The sequence below is a fragment of the Ciconia boyciana genome, chromosome 19 (assembly GCF_034638445.1).
Source record: "Ciconia boyciana chromosome 19, ASM3463844v1, whole genome shotgun sequence".
Classification (NCBI taxonomy): domain Eukaryota; kingdom Metazoa; phylum Chordata; class Aves; order Ciconiiformes; family Ciconiidae; genus Ciconia; species Ciconia boyciana.
Genome location: NC_132952.1, coordinates 3,816,540 through 3,838,024, shown reverse-complemented (window position 1 = coordinate 3,838,024; position 21,485 = coordinate 3,816,540). Strand labels below are relative to the sequence as shown.

Below are 21,485 nucleotides of genomic sequence, written 5' to 3'. Positions count from 1 at the left end.
ACGTTGTGAATTATTACATTTCGAGATGCTTAAAACAACTACTACTAACTCTGATTCTGATCCAAATTGTCTCTTCAGTAGTTGTCCTGCTTTCCTTCTTTCAAACAGACCTGAAACATCCATTTGGATAGATTGCTACCAGATAATCTACAGACATTCTCAAAGCTTACGTGGTTTTCACTGAAAGACTGCTTTCAGAAGGTACATGTTACATCACCCACAATGATCTATTATTTGCACATGACATTTGATATGTTCATGCTTGAAAGACACTGTACAGAACTGCAGTCAGTGACTATCCACCAAGCTATTTAGTGAGCTATTTAGTGACTATAATTAAAAAATCCATGACAAAAAACCTGTTCTCAGGCTCCTAAGGCAGCACTCAAGCTATCTTGAAATAGGGGTTGCCATAACTATTTACGACATGGGACTTCAATTAAGTAAAACAAACGATCCTCTCAGGATACATTTCCTCCAAGTTTGAATTCTTGAATGTTTTTTTCTTTCTCTCTTTTTTTTTTTTTTTTTAAATTAACTTAGTTCCAAGATTTGCCATTTCCTCAGAAACCAGCTGGTTGTGCCAAGGGTTACTTGGAAACTGCACCTACATAGGGTGTCACTTGTGCATAAGCACGTTCAGTCATTATCCACAATACATACCTGAGGTTTTTACGAAGAGAAGTTGGGTCATTTGCTAGCAGAGTATTGACCAAACCAAAAAGCTGCATCACTCTTTCATCTTGGCGAAGGTCTTCATGACCTTTCAGAAGGAACACAAACTCATGCCCATTGCTTCCTGCAAAAGAATTAATACACAAAAGTTCACTCTTGATGAACAAACAGACAAGAGTAAATACATGCGCACCCAAGAACTGCAAAGTGTGGCAGTCAGACTGACCAGACCACTAAGAAACACCTCACTTGAAAGGAAATGTTGGAGAGGTTTTATGTGGTAAATATACAGTTTGACCTAAAAGCAACGACTGTTTAAATACTAGAATAGCTAAGTGAAAAGTGCTCTCTCTTACCCATTAATGTTAACTTCCTGGGCCGCTGCTTGGAGGTGATGACCTGCAGCGAGGGTGCAATGGACTGAATGCGTATGATGGGCTGGTTGGGATCGTACGTTCCTGGCACTGCCAATTCCAGGTCCCGGCACATTAAGAGTTTTGGTGACACGTACTGTAGTTCCAAAGAAGTGAGCTACCAAAACCAAAAGAAATACAACCCCCCAGAATTTAAGTTAAATCTCACTGAAACATCTGAAGAGTTCATGCTGTCGAGGGACCTAGAACAGTTCAGTCAGCCATCAATGCTTCAGATGCTTGCAGAAGTGCTACATAAGCAGCAAACTTGCAGCAAATCATATGCAGGTATTTCCAGAATACTGAATTTGAATGTTTTCAATAACCAGAAAACATGAAACAAAGATTGGTATTGACAACTTGCACTGTAAGACCCACAACAGAACTGTACCTCTCCCCCCACCTGAGGCAGCTGCTTTGAGATACGCCGGAACACATGGTAGTAGAGATCCCAAGCCTGAGTTAGGTCTTTGACGTTTCCCGATTTCATGTACTTCCTGCACCATTCCTGAGCTTCCATTAGATCTCTGCCATAGGCCTAGGGAGGAAGTGAAAAACAACAGAAGAAAAACATTTCTACAGACTATAGTGGAACAGGTGGAGACCACTTAATACCTACCAAGAGCATCGCAGTCTATTTTCAAATTCCATTACAAATACTTGATCTCACATTTTTATAGCATATTGGAATTAAAGATCCAGAAATTCCTGGATCTAACACATGCACTGAGTTTATTAGACAATCTTGCTCACAAATAGACTTAATGATAGCAGGCAACAGAATGAATAGAATCACCCTTTAACAGCAGGCTCACAAGCTCTAATTAATTCCTTTTGCTGGCTTGAGAGAGGTCACGTCTACTATCTGTGCTAGTGGTTACTGTGAAGCAAAGCAGACTGGAGTTAGAAGAATTAACTGCAGAACAGTTGCATATTTTCCAGACCCTATCAGACACTCAGCTGATATAAGACTCCAGGGCAATCTGTACTACCGTGGCCCCTGTAGTACTGTAGTCACCAAAAGTGAGAGAGATCTGAAGATAAACATCAATAACGAAGTCTGCAACTAACATAATGAGTCCCAAGAGATCTACTCTTTGTGTTAGATTGCAAAGATCCTTGTAACACATCTGGGACAGGTGGCTGTCCTGCCTGTTTTTGAGGGTATGCAGCAGGTTATGCTCTTGGCCATTTGCTGATACCTGATTGAAGGATGTCTCTTTTAAAGTCTGAGGCCCACGCTCCATCATTGCATGAAGTGGTTCCAACACCTCAAACATTCCCTTCACATTCCTTTCTCCAAAGTATAGACGAGATGCTTCTTCCAACCCTTCATGCCACATCTCATGCCATAGGATGGCTACGCGGATTAGCTCTTCACTCACCTGTTTCAGGACAGGAAAAAAGATTAAGCGCCTAAAGGAAAACGCTATGACTGTATACTGACTTACAAATGCAAAACTACTTTCTTCTGTAATTATTATGAAATATTTGTTGCTGGCAGCTAGAGGGAGCCACAAGAACTCCCACAATTCTGTTACACTTTTGCCTGCAAGAAGCTGATCAGCCTTTTCTCACCTTATTTGTTGCCTTTGAAATTTTCTATATATTTGTGTAGCGTGGCCTGAAAGCATTACTTTTTATTCATAAAAATCTTCAGCAAATTAATTAAATTACTCTTGCCATGCTATTCTCAGTAAGCTTTGTGTCCACTTTTCATTAAGCAAAAACATCTCTTTATGGAACAATGATTCTTCATTTATTTCTTCTCTAAATTTACTCATAAGGAGACACAAGAACTCAGTGTTTGAATGTTACAGTCCTTTTTAAATTAAAGCATTCTCTTGAAATTACAGTAATACTGTAACTTCTGCCAAATGCAAAAAAACCAAAAGAAATTGTACTTGAAGAAAATTAACAATGAATAGTCATTCTGTGTTATTATACCTGTGGTACATCCATTCCTGAAACACAATACACTTTATGGTACTCACCATCATTGCCTGCTGCACCAGAGTGTTACTGTGCTCACACATGTTTTTCAAGATCTTATTTGCAGCATTGTGGCGAGCAGTGGTTGTAGATTTAGAGGCCACAGTCAAAGGATAGATCAAAGCCTACAAGAGACATCAAGCAATAATATTTTCAAACCACACAGAAGAGCTACATAAATTGAAAGATTAGCAAAGCATTAATAAATAGCAGCCTTGGGGCTAGACAAGAGAAAGCAAGCTTGCTTCTGGAGAGAGATGATAGGAATTTGCTATTCAAAGTCTTCTAATCTGAAAAGCTTACAAGACTAATTCACTGAGTAGCAGAATGACTTTCAGAGCCTGTATCAAACTGGAACAACAGAAAACTGTTTTTAGCATTTTGTGATTTTCCACACTGTAGGAAGAAATTCAGATAAAACGTCTGTGAGGCAGCCTCTTAGTAGTCACTCAATGAGATTTAAGAAGGTGATTTGCACTACCCACTATTCTATTAGACGGAGAGAACTTCCCCCCTGCTGTATGGCTCATCCACCTCTTCTTTCCATTTTTATGTGAACAGTGCTGAGGTAAAAGAAGCAGCAGCATAGTCCCCATCCCCACTATTCTCACTTGCTATGACTTCCAGTGCAGGCATCTAGACTAGGTGAAATGGAACATAGGAAATGCCTTAACTGGCTATCAGTCTAAGGAAACTCCTCCTCTAAGCTTACCTGGGGATGATACCGTCCAATATCTGTGAGGAGCTGATGAATGAGACGTCCTACTAATGGTCGAGGGGTGTCAATTCTTGCAATGAGCTGAGGGATAACCTAGTAGTAAGGATAAGTAAAATAAACATCCCTGTCATCTCATGTGTTTAGTTCACAAGCTGTTCTGCCCTCTGCTAGAGACCTCACAGTCTCTAAAGGAGACAGAGAGGCCCACCACTCATTTTTGAGATGGTCAGAGGATAACACAAAGTTCCAAACAGCATCAGAAACGCAGAACAGCTCAGTGAGATCACAAGTGTTCTGTGCAAAACTGTTACATGATCCTCTTATGGAAAGAGTAAGATGTGGCTTGAAGTGTAATGCTCAAATAAGAAACAAAGCCTTTTTTAATTTATTTACAAGAGTCATTCTACAAAGCAATCCCGAAATAGACTGACTGTCTGAATTACATCAGAGCAGCACAGTGGTGTTTTATACTTGATCACCACTGAATGCACTTTATCTTCAATTTTAAAATTTTCATTCTCTTTCTCATTCATATGCAATAATCTGCACATAAACACAGAAACGCATGCAAGAATGTTTCTTGTGCCTCTGTTCAAGGTGTTTGTTAAATCAGTTACAAATTGTACTGCACACTGCTCTCACCACTGACCTACAGAGGATTGTTTAGCAAAGGATCATCATGGATATCATGTAACAAATCCCCAAGCTCCCCCCAGAACTGAGATTTGTCTTAGCCCTTTGTGGGCCTTACCTGCAGCCAAGTATCTATTTGGATTGCCTTGACTCCTTCTACCAAAGCCTCATTCACATCAGGCCAGTGACCATAGTCAAACCACAGAGTAAGGACTCTTAAAAAAGAGAAATACATTCGTTAGGAATGAAACAAAAAAATACCCAAACCATTCCAGTTAAATACCTTCAGACACATTTACAAGTGACTCTTCCCAGAACCTAGAGATAGTAGGATAAGGGCTAATCCACCTAACATAAATTAGCTTGGACTGAAGCATTCACTTAGTTTAACTGTAACAAAAAGAGCAGAAACACATTCTACCTAATCTTAAACCACATGCCCTTATCAGCTGGATGTCATTTACTATGTGCTTTATTATATACCTTAGAGTGTCTTGTAGGTTGTTTCCTCGAGACAGAGATATGGATCGGAAGAAACCCTGGACAGCAGGGACTGTGTACATCAAGAGAGTCTTGGATAAATCCTTTTGGAATGAAAATAGCTGAATTAGTTCTACACAAACACATCAGTCCACATGAATCCTAAACTTAGCAAGTGGAAAGAGGGAGAAATATGTGGAAACATAGACCTAATCCACATTATAGTTGACTTCACTCATACTCCTCACAGGATACGTTGCTCCTGGCATTTATGTTTTGCTTGACTACACATAGGTCTTTCAGCCCAGCAGGGAACATACTATGAAGTGTTTTTATACTGCAGTTTGTCGGCAAAACTATGGACAGCAAAGCAGCCTAAAAACTATAACCCTACTATAACTGGTAAGTAAAAGAGATTCCTTGCAGTCTTTCATGAAAGGCTTAAGCAGCAGAACTTGTTAATGTACACTGTATCACCTATGATAGCCACCCATGCCTTTGCTTTAGTTCACAGCTAACTTATGATCATTTGCGTTAATTTAGTCCTCTTCCTGGGTTAACCTAAGACTGAGTTAACCTGAACTTCCTCACTTTTGCTGTAAGCTATGAGCATATATATATATACACACACACAGAGCTTCCACAAGCCAGGTACGCACAGTAGCTTGTTCCCCACCATAACGTTTTCCTGCGCCTAAATAATAAGTACCAATCTCTCAACATAAACGAGGAAGAAGGGTACCTCAGTGACTTTTTTCTGCACTGGAGATGGGATGGGACTGTTCTCTGTGCTCTCTGCATCACTCTCACTATTGCTGCCCTCAGTGTTAGCGCTGGTGATGCTGGCTCCACTGGCATGACGTAGTTTCTTCTTTTCATCTCTGGCCTGGTTTTGGTGTTTGTAGTGAAGCACTGCTTCAAAGTTCATCACTGCCCAGGCATGCCAGGCCTGCCAACAAGAGAGAACAAAAGTCAGAAGGAAGATGAATCCTTTCTGCAACCTGTACTTTCTAATTATTAGGAGATAATAATCCAACCTTTCTGAGTCCATGGACAACAGTAATAAGTAATACCCTGCAGACAACACAATGCTTTGCTTTCTCTAATCACCTGTAGCTTTAACTGCCTTATTATCTTAAATAACATCATGGTGAGTTCTTGGCCAGGAGCTCCCTGTTGGATATTACGGCAAAGGAGCTCTGTAGCAAAAATTAAATCACATTCCATTCACATACACCTTAATTTTTCAAAGCTTAAAATGAAGATTAATACGTTAGGACTAGGAGAGGTGTAACGGGAAGAAATGCAGGAGATGGCTGCCACAGAGAATATTTGGCACCAGATATTAATTGAAATGTCACAACCCTGAAATCAAAGGCTCTTTTGCGAATTAGCAACAAAGCTACTTTCCCAGTTCAAGTATACTGAGTGAGAACAAGTTAAGTTTTTCCCATTTAGATTATCCTTTCTCCTTCACTGTTAACTGACAGGAAAGAAAGTCCCAAAAGCAAGAATAGAAACTGAATTGTGGCCTACTTTTACCAGCCAGATAAAATTCTAAACAAGAATCTCATGGTTGCTTTGGGCTGCTTTCTCTGTTCTTTTAATCCTACTCGCAGTAACAAGGCAGATAGTTATGGGAGATCTTCCTATGAGCACCTTCCTTTCCTGTAGTATGGGATGTGATCAAATTTACTGATCTCTCTGCGATGGTGCCTGGAACCTTTTCCTTACTGACCTTGTACCAGTTGCGATCGTGCTCTGTTGCAGCGCTGTAGTATTGCAAGACTTTGGGGATGGTACTCTCATTGATGCCTTGCAGGTTCAGCTGCCACTCACCCAGTTTCAGGAAACACCTGGTTAAGCAAAGGAATTATTGACTCAGAACCTAGAATGAAAACAAAGCCTGCTGGATTAAGAGCCAGACTTCTTATCTGAAGTCTGAAAGACATTTCAAGTGGTAAACCCACTCATTAAGCCTATTCTGCAGACTGGGAGCGTACATGTCATCATGTAAGGTTCAAAACGCCTACATCCTGATTGTGGAGGATGTAGTCTGGAGTTAACTAGTTAATGGTTTAACTTTCAGGGGGAAAGGCGAGGGTCAAACTTTGTTCCTCATTTACATCAGTTATAAAATAAATGTAAGAAGTAGCTAACAGTAGCATCAAAAGAATTAATCAGTATTGATAAAATGCACACAGCATATGTGCTGGCTAGCCATACTTATCAACATACGAACTAGCCTTCTGGAGAGAACACTGTGACAGACAAACAGTGGAAACACGGAGCAACTGCTCTTCCCCCAAGCCAGAACCCCGTTAAGTCATCCCCTCCCTGAGGAAAGGAAAAACAACATATTTTTACTGCAGCAGGGTGGGGCTGTGAACATTTGTGCAAAGCTTAATACTTTGCTCCCTCAGCAGGCTTTAAATACCACAGTTACACAGCTGTCCTTTCCATATTTTGAGTTTTCCAGAAAGCATTGTGCAAAAAAAATACGGTGTGCAACTCATTACTAATTTGCCTTCCATGATAGTCACTCTGAAAAATATAAGACGATGCTGTTATCAAGTTCCCATTCTCATAAAAGCAAATTAAGTACATGCCTCCTTTTTAAAAAAAAAAAAAAAAAAAGGCAAACCTTCAGTAGTAAGCACTACGCATTTTTTTCTTTAAATTGGAAACAACAGATCTGGCACCTCCAGATCCATAGAGGAAAATGGAGATTATAAGACGTGTTTTTAATGCAACAATATTTTAAGAGACCATCACATGCTGGGCACCTATTGCTCAAAGCACTGCTGTTGTATTAAGGGCACACGCTGCCAAGCACATGGGAAGTGTTTCTTTCCTACTGACTGGAGCTCCTGAAAACCAAAAAAATAGCCATACTGAGAGCTCTGCCCTCTGCCAGTGAGCCACAGTGCTGGAAAAATACAACCAGCCGCCAGCGACAAACACAAGCTTGTTTACGCTGATGTGTCACAATAACATTTACTGAAAATTATATGATAGGTAAGAATGTAATACCAAATGGGTCTCTACCAGCTAAATGAAAATCCCCTGTTCCTTTTAATCAAAGCATGGGCCTTGTCTGAAATGTGTCATCTGCATGGACCCTGCAACCTCAGGAAAGACATCAGTTTCACTACATGTCTAAAAGGGTGTCCAAGGACCAGGTGCTGACCGTGCCATGAGCTTGTGGAGTTCCTGCTTGTGCTGCTGGTCCTCAGTTGCAATAGCGTGCTGTGCCTGCTGCTGCATTGTCTGCACAAAGTGCTGCATGTGCTGGAACGCATCAATCTGTAATTGGATGATGGTTGCAGTGAGGACCACAGGGGTTAAATACAACTTCACAAGACAGGAAGACAATGTGGAAATAAATTTTCACTGAAAGCAAAAAATACAGTTTTGTTTTCTTTCAAAGCTTTTTAGCCATTTACATCCCTCTAAAAATCAGTTTATACTCTACATACACAGTACCAAATAAATGAAGAGGTTAGAGATTCTTGATGTCTCAGAAGTCTGGCCACTGAATTGCTACACAAATACCTGCATCCTTCCAATGCTAAGCACACCTTCATGTCATACATAGAGTCAAAAGCATCACCGACCATAACATAAGCTAACATTGTGCTTTGATGTGCAAGAACTCAACTCTGGCAAAGCGACAAGGTCACCTGTACAAGAAGAAAACTTCAGCAGCAGAGAATGTCCTGCTACTGCTCATGCAGAGTGAGATTCTAGTAATGATATAGAGATGTCTCATTTGCAATTAAGCATGCACATCGAAGACAGTCCAGCAATTCCAACGATCAAACAAATGTTCATAGCTTACAAACTGTATCTGACCAGGTCACTATCATAATAGACAGATTCACAAATCCAGAGAAGCCTGTCTATAATATGCTATGGCCTAAAAAAAAAAAAAACAAACAACAAAACAATTTGAGAAAATAACGCCTGAAGGAAAATTTGCAGCTTCCTGATATTCCCTCCTAATCCCTCAACTTTGGCTAGACTTGCAGTACACACCATGGGATGTAAACTTTGAGTTGTTTCAACAAACTAAAGTCTAGATTTCTTCTAAGGTTGTTTAAGAAGTACAAATGTACATTGCTCCTTTGCCAGCAGATTACGTAAGGCAGTAGTGCTAAAGCAACTTGCACAACCAATTTTGAGGGAAGACTCTTTTTGAAATTCCTTGGAAAGAATTATGGGGTAAGAAAACCTGAAATTAAAGATTTAAGAAAAAATTATGCACGCTTCACTGGAAACAATTAGAGTAAAGCTCTTGCAATCTGCAAGGTCATTTCAGGTCAGAAACTGCAGAATATGCTATTAAGACTCCAATTTACTTCTGTTCCATCTACAGGAATTAGCTACTTCAGAGTGAGACAAGAATCACCTGAGCTAAAATGCCTCATCTATCCCATTCAAATGTCAGCGTGCACAAGTCAATTGTCAGGAAAAAGAGTATTAGCCCAAGGTAAAATAAAAGAAAGTATCATACTATTAAGATTAACAGGGGGCATTCCACAGCTTGTAACCTAGATACTTGGTCAGAAGGGGGCGGGAGGGAAATAACAACCTTATAAATAGTTATGCTGTTATACCAGACACTTGTCAAAAATAGGCAAAAAGATATTGCTGAACAGTTATGTGCCCCTCTCATATCTAGACACACCCAACAATCTGCTCTTCAGTTGCCATTAATATTGAAAACTGATCACCATAAACTGACAGGCAGAGCACTTAAGTCTGAAAGCAATGTTTTCTGTAACAACTGAATTCCTAAGTTTGTATGCAGCCTTGTTATGGCATATGTCTGTAGAGTGCAGCTGCTGCCAAAGGTCCTTGTCAGAAGAAATGCAATAGGGTTTACTTATCCATGTTTTTATCTGTTGTTTAAGAAAAGATTGTTGTGCAGCTCTGCAAGTATTACGTGGCTGGTTTCCATCCAGATGCCAGTTTTTTTCCTGCTGGATCTGGCAAGTGCCAAAACAGCGGTAAGGAAAACATTTTAGGTCAACCAAGCAACCTTGAACTCCTCAGCTAGAGAAAATGGTCATCTCCTACCATACCAGCCTACCTTAGTTGCTTATTACTTAGGATACCAAATTAAGTGAACACACACAGTTATATAAAACTCTGGTCTACATAGGTATAACTATGTATTATTTAGTTAATGATAGTCACTCAAACAGGACATAAGGATACACCCAACCATGTAATGCTCCTGGTACCAGGAGAATTCCCTAAACACTTTCAGTGTTTGGTATAAACAAACACTTAAGTCTCACTCCAGACTGCAAACTCTACTGTACCCTAACATAGCCACAGAGCTGCACCTTTAATCATGAATTTAAAAAATAAGCATCTACTTTCCAAGTGCCACAAAGGACTGAATCATTGCGTCAGCCCTTCCAGCAGAAGAGTGCTCAGAGAAAGGGCTGAGACTTGCATGCAGGTCTAGGATTAGTGCTACCTTGGGTAAAGTATTTCTCCCTCAGCACTGTAAACAACACCCAGTTTTAATGTGTTAGAAAGAAGAAGAAAAAAACCAAAACCCTAAGCACAGAGCTTACGTACTGTATTTAAATAATAAATCATTCAACGAGCAAGAGGAGGTGATTCTAACCACATCTGTTCCTCCTTCTCATCTTTGCTGCTTTTCTAATCTTTTTTTTCCTGTCTTCATGGGCTCCACATATTCTTGCATCAGTTTATTTTAGATACATTCTCTTCCCCCATCCCCTTAATCTTTGTGCCTTCTTTCATTCTTCTTTCTACAACTGCATCAGCTTCCTGCACCTTGTCTGTCTATTTCTTTATCACAGGTCTAACACAGAAAAGTCCACTTTTGAAGAGGCAGGCAGAGAAGACCCATATACTTCTCAGGTCATTTACTGAAGAAAGTAAGAGACCATTACACTGTTTTACAAAGCCAATAGAACAGGGCTTCATCAGCAGCTCCTTCTGTTTTTTAAATTCAAATAAAAAATAGTTAGGTCATGGCAATGTTCCCACCGCAATGGCTCTGCTTCAGTGCTGGCAATCTCAAAGACAGGAAAAATAAAAAAGATGTGGCAGAATATGAGAATAAATGGAGGCTTTAATGTATATTAAAAAAAGATAAGTTATCCAGTCTGGAGCTTATTGGATTTGATTATGTAAATTCTCCCTGTGTTGCAATGTCAAAAACATTCACCCTAGGCTCTTTGGAGCCAAATTGTTCCCATGACAAAACCCTATGTACTTTTCAGCTGTCTTTCAGTTAGAAATTTTCAATAATGTCCTTAATAAAAGTCAGTTCTGCTCAGCAACTAAGTACAAACTGTTCAGGATATTTTTCTAAAACTGGTAATAAAAAAACCTTACTCTTTCAGCATGTAACCCTGACCATAGGTACAGTGTGGAGACCTGGCAATCGGAACAGTGGGCGAAAAGTCAAGTACCAAGCCTACACAGTAAAATCCTGGTGAGGACAGAAGAGCTACTATTGACCATTAATCTTGGCTGCATCCCTTGGGTACCTGATACTGGTTTAGCAAAAATAATCTTTCCACGTAGGAAATAAAATTAGGGCCAGGCCTTCTCTGTCACTACAGAGTTTTAAAAGAAAATTTCAAAAGCTTATCTTCTGAATAACAATAAGGAAAGGGATTAGTTACTCTTTTTTAGCTGAGCAAAAATAAAACCTTCAGCCTTGACTTTGTTCTGTGGGGATTATGAAGAGCTAACATGAATGCCACCGCATGAAACCTGAGCAATGAAATGCAGAGTACTATGTTCTTTTGTACCTTACGGGCGCTCTTCCACATGTGTTTCATGTATGCATAAGTCACTTGGGGATGTACTGTTGGCAGTGGGTGATCCAGCTGTCGAGATGGATCTACTCCCAAGAGCAGGACAAGTGTCTTATGGGCCAAAGCCTGGAGAAAGTTGCAAAGAGAAAAAGCAGGTTAAAACAAGCTCATTCTTACCTCCATTTCATATTGACTGCAGAACTGCCCGCCACTAAAAAATACCTCCGACCCTCCAGATAAAACATGGACATAGCAGCCTTTTTACCACTCCCTGGACTCATAAGAATACCACGTGATAAACCATATGTCTTCATTGGGATCAGAGCGTTAGATTCTCATTTCAGAAGCCAGTAGAGAGTGTGAAGTCTCCGTTTCAATTATTTTTGGTAATAAATCTTGTGGTGAATGTTGAAATAGGACTGTAATGTTCAACGATAACAACATCACATTCTAGATTTGACAGAGTGTGCTTTAGCAAAGTGAGCTATTATTAATAATTACCAGTGCTGCATAAGAACTTTCAGGTATAGCATGCAACAAAAAATTGGCTCTGAGGCATAATACAAGTCCCACAAAAATAACCGTGCCTACAAGCATGAACTCTACGCTGGTTACAATTTTAGCATTTCAACAATTTCTGACGAGTCTCCTCCTCAGAGGAGAATCCATCCCACTTGGGCAATGAAAGCATTTGGAAATGCTCAAGGTTGAAGCAGCATGACAAAGTCAATTGTCTAAAAACCTGATGTAAAGGATAGAGCTTGATAATGCTCACCAGTCTCCCACTCTTGCCACACAAGCTGGCATACTTGAGCCAAGTTCTCATGTCCTCATGAGGATTCACAACAAGAGATCGGACCATCAATATTCTTTGCCAGTCTTCCACAATTCGTTGACAGCCCTGAGAGAGAAAGGAAGTGAGAACTTGTTAGTGTTTTATCTCCAATCTACTCCACAGAGCCTTAATTAAGAATCTGAAGGGACTTTTCCCAAGATGGAGAGACTTCAGTACCCATAAGTCATAGCAGGCCGACATTACAAACTAACTGGCTATTTCTTTAACACTGCAATGTGTGAAGAGGGTTAAGTCCTTGACTCTTATTCTCTGCAGCCAGCTCAGTGTTTGCAGTCTAACGATATCCTCTAATGGAAAAAGGAGAAAAGCTTCTAAAGCAGAAATGCATCCAAAAATCAGGAAAGCTCTTTGTGCAATTCTGAAACGAGTCAAGAGTTTCATAACCCTTCTCAACCTAGTTTTAAAGCCTATTTTTGGTTTAAGCAGTGACAAATCTCAATATGGAGATGGTACAAAACCAAATGGTTGGAAAGATATTTTTGTTCTTGCCCTTTTTCTTCTCCTTGCATGTGTTGCTTTTAGAGGCTGGCATGACTGAACTGATATTCTGCCAGAAACTGCAGTTCCAACTGCTATGCTGCTTGTGCAAGCATTGTCTGGTTCTTGTCTGTCTGAAGGGAAAGGCACAACAACATTGTCAGTCAGAGCAGGATGAGCCTGTATTTCAAACGTTCAAGGATGCTACAGAGAAGTAGAATTGTGGAAGGGACAGTAACAACCAAATACATGGCGCTTGCTGTCATGGCCAAGTATTTCAGGGTAACAGTGATGCTCTGAAGTTCGTATTGATCCAGAGATGACATAAGACTTAGTTTTGAGGTAAACAAAAGAATTCCAATGGCAGCAAGCACCTTAGCACCAAAGCATCTATTTCTTTCCCTTTTTCTTTTTCCCCAAAATTGAGGGCTGGGAAGTTAGGCAAAGCTTGTTCCCCAACACCCAAATAAACCTCATCCAATAGGCATTTTTAAATTATTAAAAAGCAGCTATAAAATGTGCAAGAACTGTATGTACTGCTTTCAGGACTACAAACAGTTGTATTCAGACATGACACTTCCTGTCACTCTCAGTTTCTCCACCCCAGTGGAATGCTCCTGAGCCTTTCCAGACAGGAATGCAGATGGGAGACTAAAAGCTTTGTCACAGTTTCCCAAACAGCTAAAAAATATGCAGCAGCAACAGCCTTTCATAAGGAGGCAGATGTAGCAGTCACAGTGAAGAACTCTGCATAGGGAGAAATTCTTCCTCCAGGCAGTGTATCAAAATTTGGCATAATGAGAGCATTTTACCCTAATTATGCTTTCCCTCCACCCCTACCCTTGCAGGAATCACCTCTTTAAACAGTATTCCTGTATATAAGTACTACTTCATCTGATGATGTTCACTTTCACTGTAGGGATGCCTCTTGTAAGGAAATAGTCTCAAAGTATTTGGCTGAATTATATCTTCAGAGGTGCTTTGGATTTTTGCCATTTAGAGTAAGAAAGACACAAACTTCTCTTTAAATACAGGAAAAGCAGAATTGCTAAAGGTCTCTTTTAAGAGGACAAGGCTAATCACACAATCATAGAATCATTTAGGTTGGAAAAGACCTTTAAGATCAACGAGTCCAGCCATAAACCTAACACTGCCAAGTCCACCACTAAGCCATGTCCCTAAGTGCCACCAATCAATTGGAAATGTTCTTGTAAGAGGTCAAAAAGGAACAGGACAATCTTTTACAAGTATGTGAATTCTCTGTCCAGTTTTCCAGCATTGTGAGAGAATTCACTTCTCCTTAAAATGCAGCCAGACAGGTAAAAAGTTCAAGCTAGCCTTATCCAAACCAGTATTTCCAGGTGTGATCCAACACAGATAAGGAGCCTTGGAGATGTTACTAGCATCTCCATTCTGTACACATCTATTTCAAGGCTTAAATCACCCCACTAAAGTGTCACATCAGTAGACACCTCAGGAACATTAACCAAAAAGAGCCCAAACAACCAGGACAAACGCAAAGGAGACAGACAGTATGCAGCCATGTAAGCATATATGCTGTTGGGATAGAAAGAGAAATGGAAAGATTTGCTGAGCCATCACACTGACTTGAAAGGAAGCTGTTCATGCCAGCACATCAGCATCTCCATCCTTGATCTTTACATAGATGTACCTGCAGTCTTTCCCACCAGATCTGGCGGATGATCTCACGGCGTTCTGGTACAAGTTTATACTGGATAACCTCTTCCAGCTCTGACAGCATCTGGCAGGATACCATAGCCTGAAGGAAACAATCACATTCCATCCCAATCACTACAGAACAAATCTATAATTAAGGAAAAGATTTTGATGCCAAAATACTGAAGTACATATGCTGCCCAACAGGTAAAGGACCGACTGCTATATACTGGTATCTAGATGATGTGCTGATTCAAACTTCCTAAATGTCAATTCTTATTTCTTTGGGGTGGGGGTGGGCGGCTCACTTCACTGTTTAATTTGTCCCAAAGCTGCTCCTACAAAGTTGTATTTCTTATCTGACGAGCCATTTAGCTTGTGGGCCTACACAGGTCTTATGTTTGATACAAGCGCTACTCAGAAATGTTATGCAACTTCTAGAGACCGTCTGAAGCAGCAATGAGGAGAATGAAGGCTGAGAGTTAGACACTTACCCCATAGGCTCGACTGTAGCTCTCTCCTGCCATGGCAGTCAGCTCAGCATCTAGCAGATCTCTGGCTTTGTCAATGCACTGAAATAGAACAAGATATTGGGGCAAAGGTGGTATGTTTTATCTAGAGTCAACTGTTGGAACTTCTATTCATCTGTTCCATCTCATGAACAAAGCTGGCATTGTTCCCATTCTCCACCAAGAACCACGAAAGGATGTTATCAATAGAAAGAACTGACAGGAAAACAGTGTCCAGGGACAGGTACAGGGGAAGTCAAGGAGGATTCATTCATCACCTCTACAGTCTGAAGTTTGTCTTTCTACCAAACCAAAGTTTGCAGTATTTCTAATCCTGCTGTCATTGTAGAGATCATCATTAATAACATTTATAGAGGAAAACAGAAGTTCACATTTTAGTGTGAGAGAGTCGGTTACAAAAAAGCCTCGAGAAATGTCCCTCGATAATATACAATGATAGAAAATAGCTTTCACTGTTTTACGTAACCCAACAGGTTTTTATGGCTTTCACAGGACAGCAAATTCCATTTCTCTTCCTCCAACTAAGACATGCTCTTCAAGCATGAAACAAATCCTGCTCTGGTTCCAGTCATTATATAATCTCTCATCTATAGTTTTTCCTGTTCAAAATGTTAAAGGTTAATCACAAACTCTACCCCTTTGAATGCCTGGCTAATTTTACTGTGCACATCACCCAAAAATCCATGTATTGTTTTTGACAGAGCAGACTGAGTTACTCCTTTATCTAAGTTGGCAAGCCAGCACAGAATTCTGAGAAATGGTACTTGAGCTTCCTTGGAAAGTAAACAACATGCTTCACATCTACAGCAAGGAAAAAGTCGCTCTGCAAATCTCCTCTGTGACAAACAAGAATACCAATATAGCTCTGTTTAATAGACTCATTCCCTGCCTTGATTTCTCATCTCAGTCTAAGATTTAAGATTTATCACTGCTACCAGAAAAATTAGAGGAAAAATTCTGGTACATGATATATATGAGCACTTCACTGAAATAGCTGCAACAGACAGAAGTGCACAGAACACCCATGAAGAATCTTCTGTGTGTCTTATGCCATGAATGCCTTTTATCAAGCTGTGCCTTGTAGAATGGAACCTCTGCTGAGATAATCCTTGTGCACTGTCTGTCTAGAAAACAGACATAAAAGTAAAGAAGCTTAAGAATGACTAAGGCATTCTTACACTCTATAGCACTGGACCACTACTACCTGTACATATATTCACTGCTGTGTTTCTGGAAATACAAGATAAGCTCAATTACCAAAGTCTAATACATCAACAGAAAAAAAGGTTATTGGGCAATCATTAATTGCCCAATTAGTCAACTGCTTTATATATAGCCAACTGCTTTAAAACAGCATGTCTCTCCACGCAGCAGTATAGCCTAGTTCATCTTAAACTAGGTATTGGGAAGCCAACAAGGAAGATAATTACCTGCTGAGCCAGTGAGAAAAGGTCCTGATGAAGAGCCAGTACAGCCCTGTAGAAAGCACCATCATGGGTGTCCCTTGGGATCATGCAGGTATATTCTTCCATGCTATCCCACTGACCTGCAGAGACACAGATATCCTCAGTAATACAACAGCCTTCTCTGCAAGGTAAGAACAGAACTATGCTACAGTACTTAGACATCAGCAACTAGGCCTGAATGCTGTGTGGTACTTCTACATTTAAGTCAGCTCTCCAACAGCTTGTCTTTAGCAGGGACAGTCTGTGTTATATACAGAAACTGGATGTATACATACACAGAAGAGTCATAGACAAGGAAAAACATAGGCATTTTACTTCTAGGCAAATTGTTATCCTCATGGAAAAGGTTCTTGCATTCCTTGTGATGAAAAAGTTGAAATGCTGACATTTCCAGAACATTTGCATGAATTAGTGTCCCACAAAGCAAAAGATTTTTTCTCAGCAAAGGCTGGCAGACAGCAAGTGATTTATAAGCTTTTCTAGTAAATATCTGGCTATCAGGATACCGATATTTGGACCATTTATAGATGTATTCCACTTAAGATTGTCTACTCAGCAGACACAACCTACCAAAACGCTCAACAGATATTGTTTTGTAAATAAGAGTCTGCCACAAATCCAAGAAATTCCGTTAATCTCATTTCAAGTCTGAGCTATGTTCAATGTAAAACTAAGTACAAGGGACCAGTTAAACAACTGATATCTGCTCAGACCAATAAGGCAGTCTCTTTGATACTTGAGGTCACACTGGGAGACCTTATGTAAATGTAGGTTTTCCAAAGGGCTGCAGTGTTGAATGACACTTACTTCATATCCCAACGTAAATAATTTTGTTCTTTGATTTTGCTGTTTCTTATATTTTGTCGTTCTGAAGTAAGTTTAAACCATCTGTGCTTCCACATTGTGGATTGTCATATACTACCACACAAGCATACATTACCTAGACCCCAGGCAGCAGCAGCAGCCATCCTAGCCATCTTAGCTTGAGTTTCATCATTGACCTGTGTCCACTTTTCACAGCATTGCTGGTGGAGCTGCCCCCTAAGAAGAATCCACAATTTCTGATCAGTGAAAAGCCTCTTCTAAGAATTCCGCCTTGTTAAACAACTACTTTCCACAGATAAGAAAACAACCAGCCCCATCATTCTTTTTATATAGAGTGGAGAAGAGAATTCTTCTCTGTCCAACTCAGACCCGCTAGTCTGATGACAAATACTCTATCATCAGAAAATAATTTAAAGGCACACTATGCTTTGAAAACACAAATCCAGACAAAAGTTTGCATAGGCATAAAGTAAGGCCTACTTTATGAACTGAACTGTCAACGCCAGTCTACAAATACAGGAAAAAACCCCCATTCCCAAGAAAAAAACCAAACTGCCACCAAAAAAGGGATGGTTAAATTTTTTTGCAAGTGTCAGTACAAGGAACATATGATCTGAATAGCTTGTGCATGCCTCCTGCTATCAAACATTTTGGATAAACACATCATCAAGTTTGAAGACAGAGGCTAGAGAATCAATGCTGCTGTAACCTAGTATGAAGACTTGTCACGGCAAGATCTCAGAGGGGATCTGAATCTTATCTCCGGTGGAGAGGAAGCATCAGGATTTTTTATATTATTTCTTTTAAATCAACTGTGAATGCTCCATTAATCAAACCAATTACTGTGGGTGTTGCAGTTCCAGAATTTCTCAGGCTGGATACTCTGTAGCAGTGGAATAGCTGCCAACTGTGAGGGAGGCAAACTTGCCTTCTCTACTGTCATCCTCTCTACTCCCAAAAAGGAAGACGAGTTAGTCAAACAGAACCAATGGGCTGCCACAGGCAAGACAGTCATTCTGACAGCTTAATGGCCCAGGAGAAAAAAAAAAAACCCAAACAAAAAAACCCCCCACCACACCAAAAACACACACACGCACAAAAAAAACCCAAAACACCAAAACCAAGCCAAACCCAGCAACAGCAGTAAATCAGGACCTCACAGATGCTAATAAAGGAGTATGACTCTTGCAGAGATAACTACATCAGAAGAAAAATGGCTAAGAATATTTCGGCTGTACGTCACTGCACAGAGTACTGAAATAATGATGCTGCGTAGTATCAGTTCTGGATTAACTGTCATATTCTGCCAGACTCCAGCACTACAAATAGTCAAGTTGAACACTACTGAAGAATATCAGCAGCCAAACCACGGAATCCTCAGTCTCAGGATGATGTCTCTATAGTCAGTTGCAAGGTAGCAGACAGCACTTTGCAAAGGCACTTCTGAATTGTAAAAAACATATGCATAGAGACGGAGTGCAGTTCCACAACAGCAAGCACACAGATCTTTGTGAGACTGTGATTGCTCTCATCACTACAGACTACCAATAGATGCACAACATCTAGCTCCAACAGAAGAAAAGCATCCTTTTGTAATATATTTGTCACTGATATGTGCAGAAGCAGGAGGTTCAGAGAGGACACTTTACACAAATACATGTCCTGCAGGAGGGAGAAATTCCATAAATGCCTGGTGGGAACTGCCTACTCCTAGAAAAGATGATTGAGAAACGCTCAGTAAGAGGATCTATCTTTCCCACTGAAAAAGCCATGCCCAATATGCCTCACCCTCATTGAGAAACAAAAAGGGCAGAAAAATGCTGTCAGAATCAGGTTTCTCAAACAGCTCGGTTTCTCTAACAGTAAAATGACTTTATTGAAGAGGAATCTCTTTACTGTGTGCCATCCCATGGGTTCACGTCAGGACCCATCAGGAGAGAGCTCTAGTGACATGAAAAGTTCAGTAGCAAGGCGGAACCTGGACCAAATCACATATGCCCCTGGGTAGAACTGCATGCTACAGTGCACAGGATGCCTTCTCCAATTATCTTCTTTGAATTGAAGTGAACAGGGAGAAAAACAGAAGCCCCTAGTTAACTAGCAAGCTATAAGTCACTACCAGCTCACCCTCTCACAAAAATGGACTCTAATCAGTTACATGTTGACAACACACATTTAACACTGGGTTTGAAATACCAAATGTCCACAAAGACAATGCTTAATGAATGCTAAAAAGAGTAATAATGAAAAACTCAGCCATCTACAAGATGGGCAAAAGGGTTTTAAAGTGGGAGTAATTTATTTGGCATAATCTTACACCCAGGTGACTACTGGGAAGCAGACAATTTCACTAACAGTTGTGCAAAAGACCATGCATTCTGGATAGGCACAGGCTGACCATGAATAAAAACAGAAAACTCTCATGTTTTAATCAGAGCTTAAAAAGGAGGGCCACAGCAAGCTCCTTTTATGATTGTTTTTGACAAGTGCTGCCCAGTTAATGTTTCGCGAGAGGTCCCCTCTATTTACAATTTCTTTCTCTGTTACAAATGGGGTTGATTTGACCATAAGACTGCAGATTCTCTTTCAGGGAGACCTTAACTTATCAGATGGCCCATCCCAAAAGGCTTAGAGATGTTATTACCAATTCTGACTTCAATGAACAAAGTGAGAAGTCGCTGGAAATACTCAAACTATTAAGCAAGCAGGAGTAAATAGAAATTCAGGCAAAAAAAATTCATCTGGATGACAGCATCCAGAGAAGAGTTAGGCACCATTTTTAAAGGCAACATTTCCTCAGTCTTCAGGCATTCCCCTCTTACCATTCACCAAGTGCTTCCAAGCAACGCATCCGTCCTAGCATCAGCTCAGGATCATCTTTGTTTGTGTCCATCTTCTTGTCATAGGCCACCAGAGCATCTTCCCATTCATGAAGTTTTTCATACCAGGTAGCTTGAATTTCCTATGGGGGGAAAAAAAAAAAATTCAGAATAAACAGTGGGATTAATATTCACCATTCAATATTAACTACTGCAGCTTTTCCCAAAAAAACCTGTGTCTATGGTGGTCACTTAGCCCTTTTTTCATTCCAAATATCCTCATGGACTTCTACAATACAGAGAAAAGCCTTGAGCTAGTGCAAAACCAGGAATCCTGGGTATTGCTTAACCTGCACAGAAATGAATTCAGGTTTACCAGAGGGATCAATCCAACATCATCCCACTATTCAGTGCCACTGAAATACTTGCTCAGTAGCTAGTGCTTTCCTTTTAGGAGATGGGGGAGTGAGCAGAATAGGAAAAAGGGTAAATCTATAAAATATTCCACTTCCCATTGTTGCACATGCTTGCATTTAAACAAGAACAACAGTCCTGTGTTCAGGAATGGAGTGACTAACTGGGGAAAAAAAAAAAAAAACCAACAAACCCAAAAAGCACACTGTGCATCTGGCTACTTCTAGGCCATTTTTTAATACAGCAGGTAGTATGATGTTGGGGTCTAATCATAGCCCTCACAGGGAAAGGCTGTGGTTTTTAACAAAGACTTTAAAAGTAAGCCAAGCAGTGATCCTTATCAGCTGCACAAACTTTTCTTCAGTCTTTGTTTCTAGATTTTGTTTCTAATTTTCAAGAAATAAAATGCATTAATATTTTTTCCATACTTATCTCTGCCAATGTTTATCTGCTCAGTCCTTGGCAGTTCATGTCTTGACATAGGCTACAGAATTGGTTCTTTTCCCAGCCCTGTGGGCAGGGTCAGTATAAACCATTATACCAGTATAAACCAGTATAAACCTTTTATATAAAGGTTCCATTCAGGACGTTATATACTAGCCCTTTAACTTCTCAGCTCAGTCATAATATTTCAAGTTCCTGAAAGTAGAGCTCACAGGTCCTCTTAATTTCTTTTCACCGCCTATTGTGGCAAACTC

General features: G+C 40.2%; 1 protein-coding gene across 5 annotated transcripts in view; it reads right to left on the bottom strand.

The window, feature by feature from the left end:
• MTOR (mechanistic target of rapamycin kinase) overlaps positions 1 to 21,485 on the bottom strand; it is a 67,945-nt gene that overhangs the window by 8,328 nt on the left and 38,132 nt on the right. For all 5 annotated transcript variants that reach the window (XM_072883754.1, XM_072883756.1, XM_072883757.1 and 2 more), the window contains 18 exons: positions 20,377 to 20,516; positions 17,670 to 17,770; positions 16,694 to 16,809; positions 15,228 to 15,305; positions 14,729 to 14,836; positions 12,499 to 12,624; positions 11,718 to 11,849; positions 8,102 to 8,217; positions 6,650 to 6,767; positions 5,654 to 5,860; positions 4,915 to 5,015; positions 4,550 to 4,646; positions 3,793 to 3,891; positions 3,083 to 3,205; positions 2,291 to 2,473; positions 1,492 to 1,626; positions 1,032 to 1,206; positions 664 to 799 (listed from right to left, as the gene is read on the bottom strand). In XM_072883754.1, the coding sequence (XP_072739855.1) occupies positions 664 to 799; positions 1,032 to 1,206; positions 1,492 to 1,626; positions 2,291 to 2,473; positions 3,083 to 3,205; positions 3,793 to 3,891; positions 4,550 to 4,646; positions 4,915 to 5,015; positions 5,654 to 5,860; positions 6,650 to 6,767; positions 8,102 to 8,217; positions 11,718 to 11,849; positions 12,499 to 12,624; positions 14,729 to 14,836; positions 15,228 to 15,305; positions 16,694 to 16,809; positions 17,670 to 17,770; positions 20,377 to 20,516 (2,291 nt within the window). The remainder of the gene's footprint in view (positions 1 to 663; positions 800 to 1,031; positions 1,207 to 1,491; positions 1,627 to 2,290; positions 2,474 to 3,082; positions 3,206 to 3,792; positions 3,892 to 4,549; positions 4,647 to 4,914; positions 5,016 to 5,653; positions 5,861 to 6,649; positions 6,768 to 8,101; positions 8,218 to 11,717; positions 11,850 to 12,498; positions 12,625 to 14,728; positions 14,837 to 15,227; positions 15,306 to 16,693; positions 16,810 to 17,669; positions 17,771 to 20,376; positions 20,517 to 21,485) is intronic.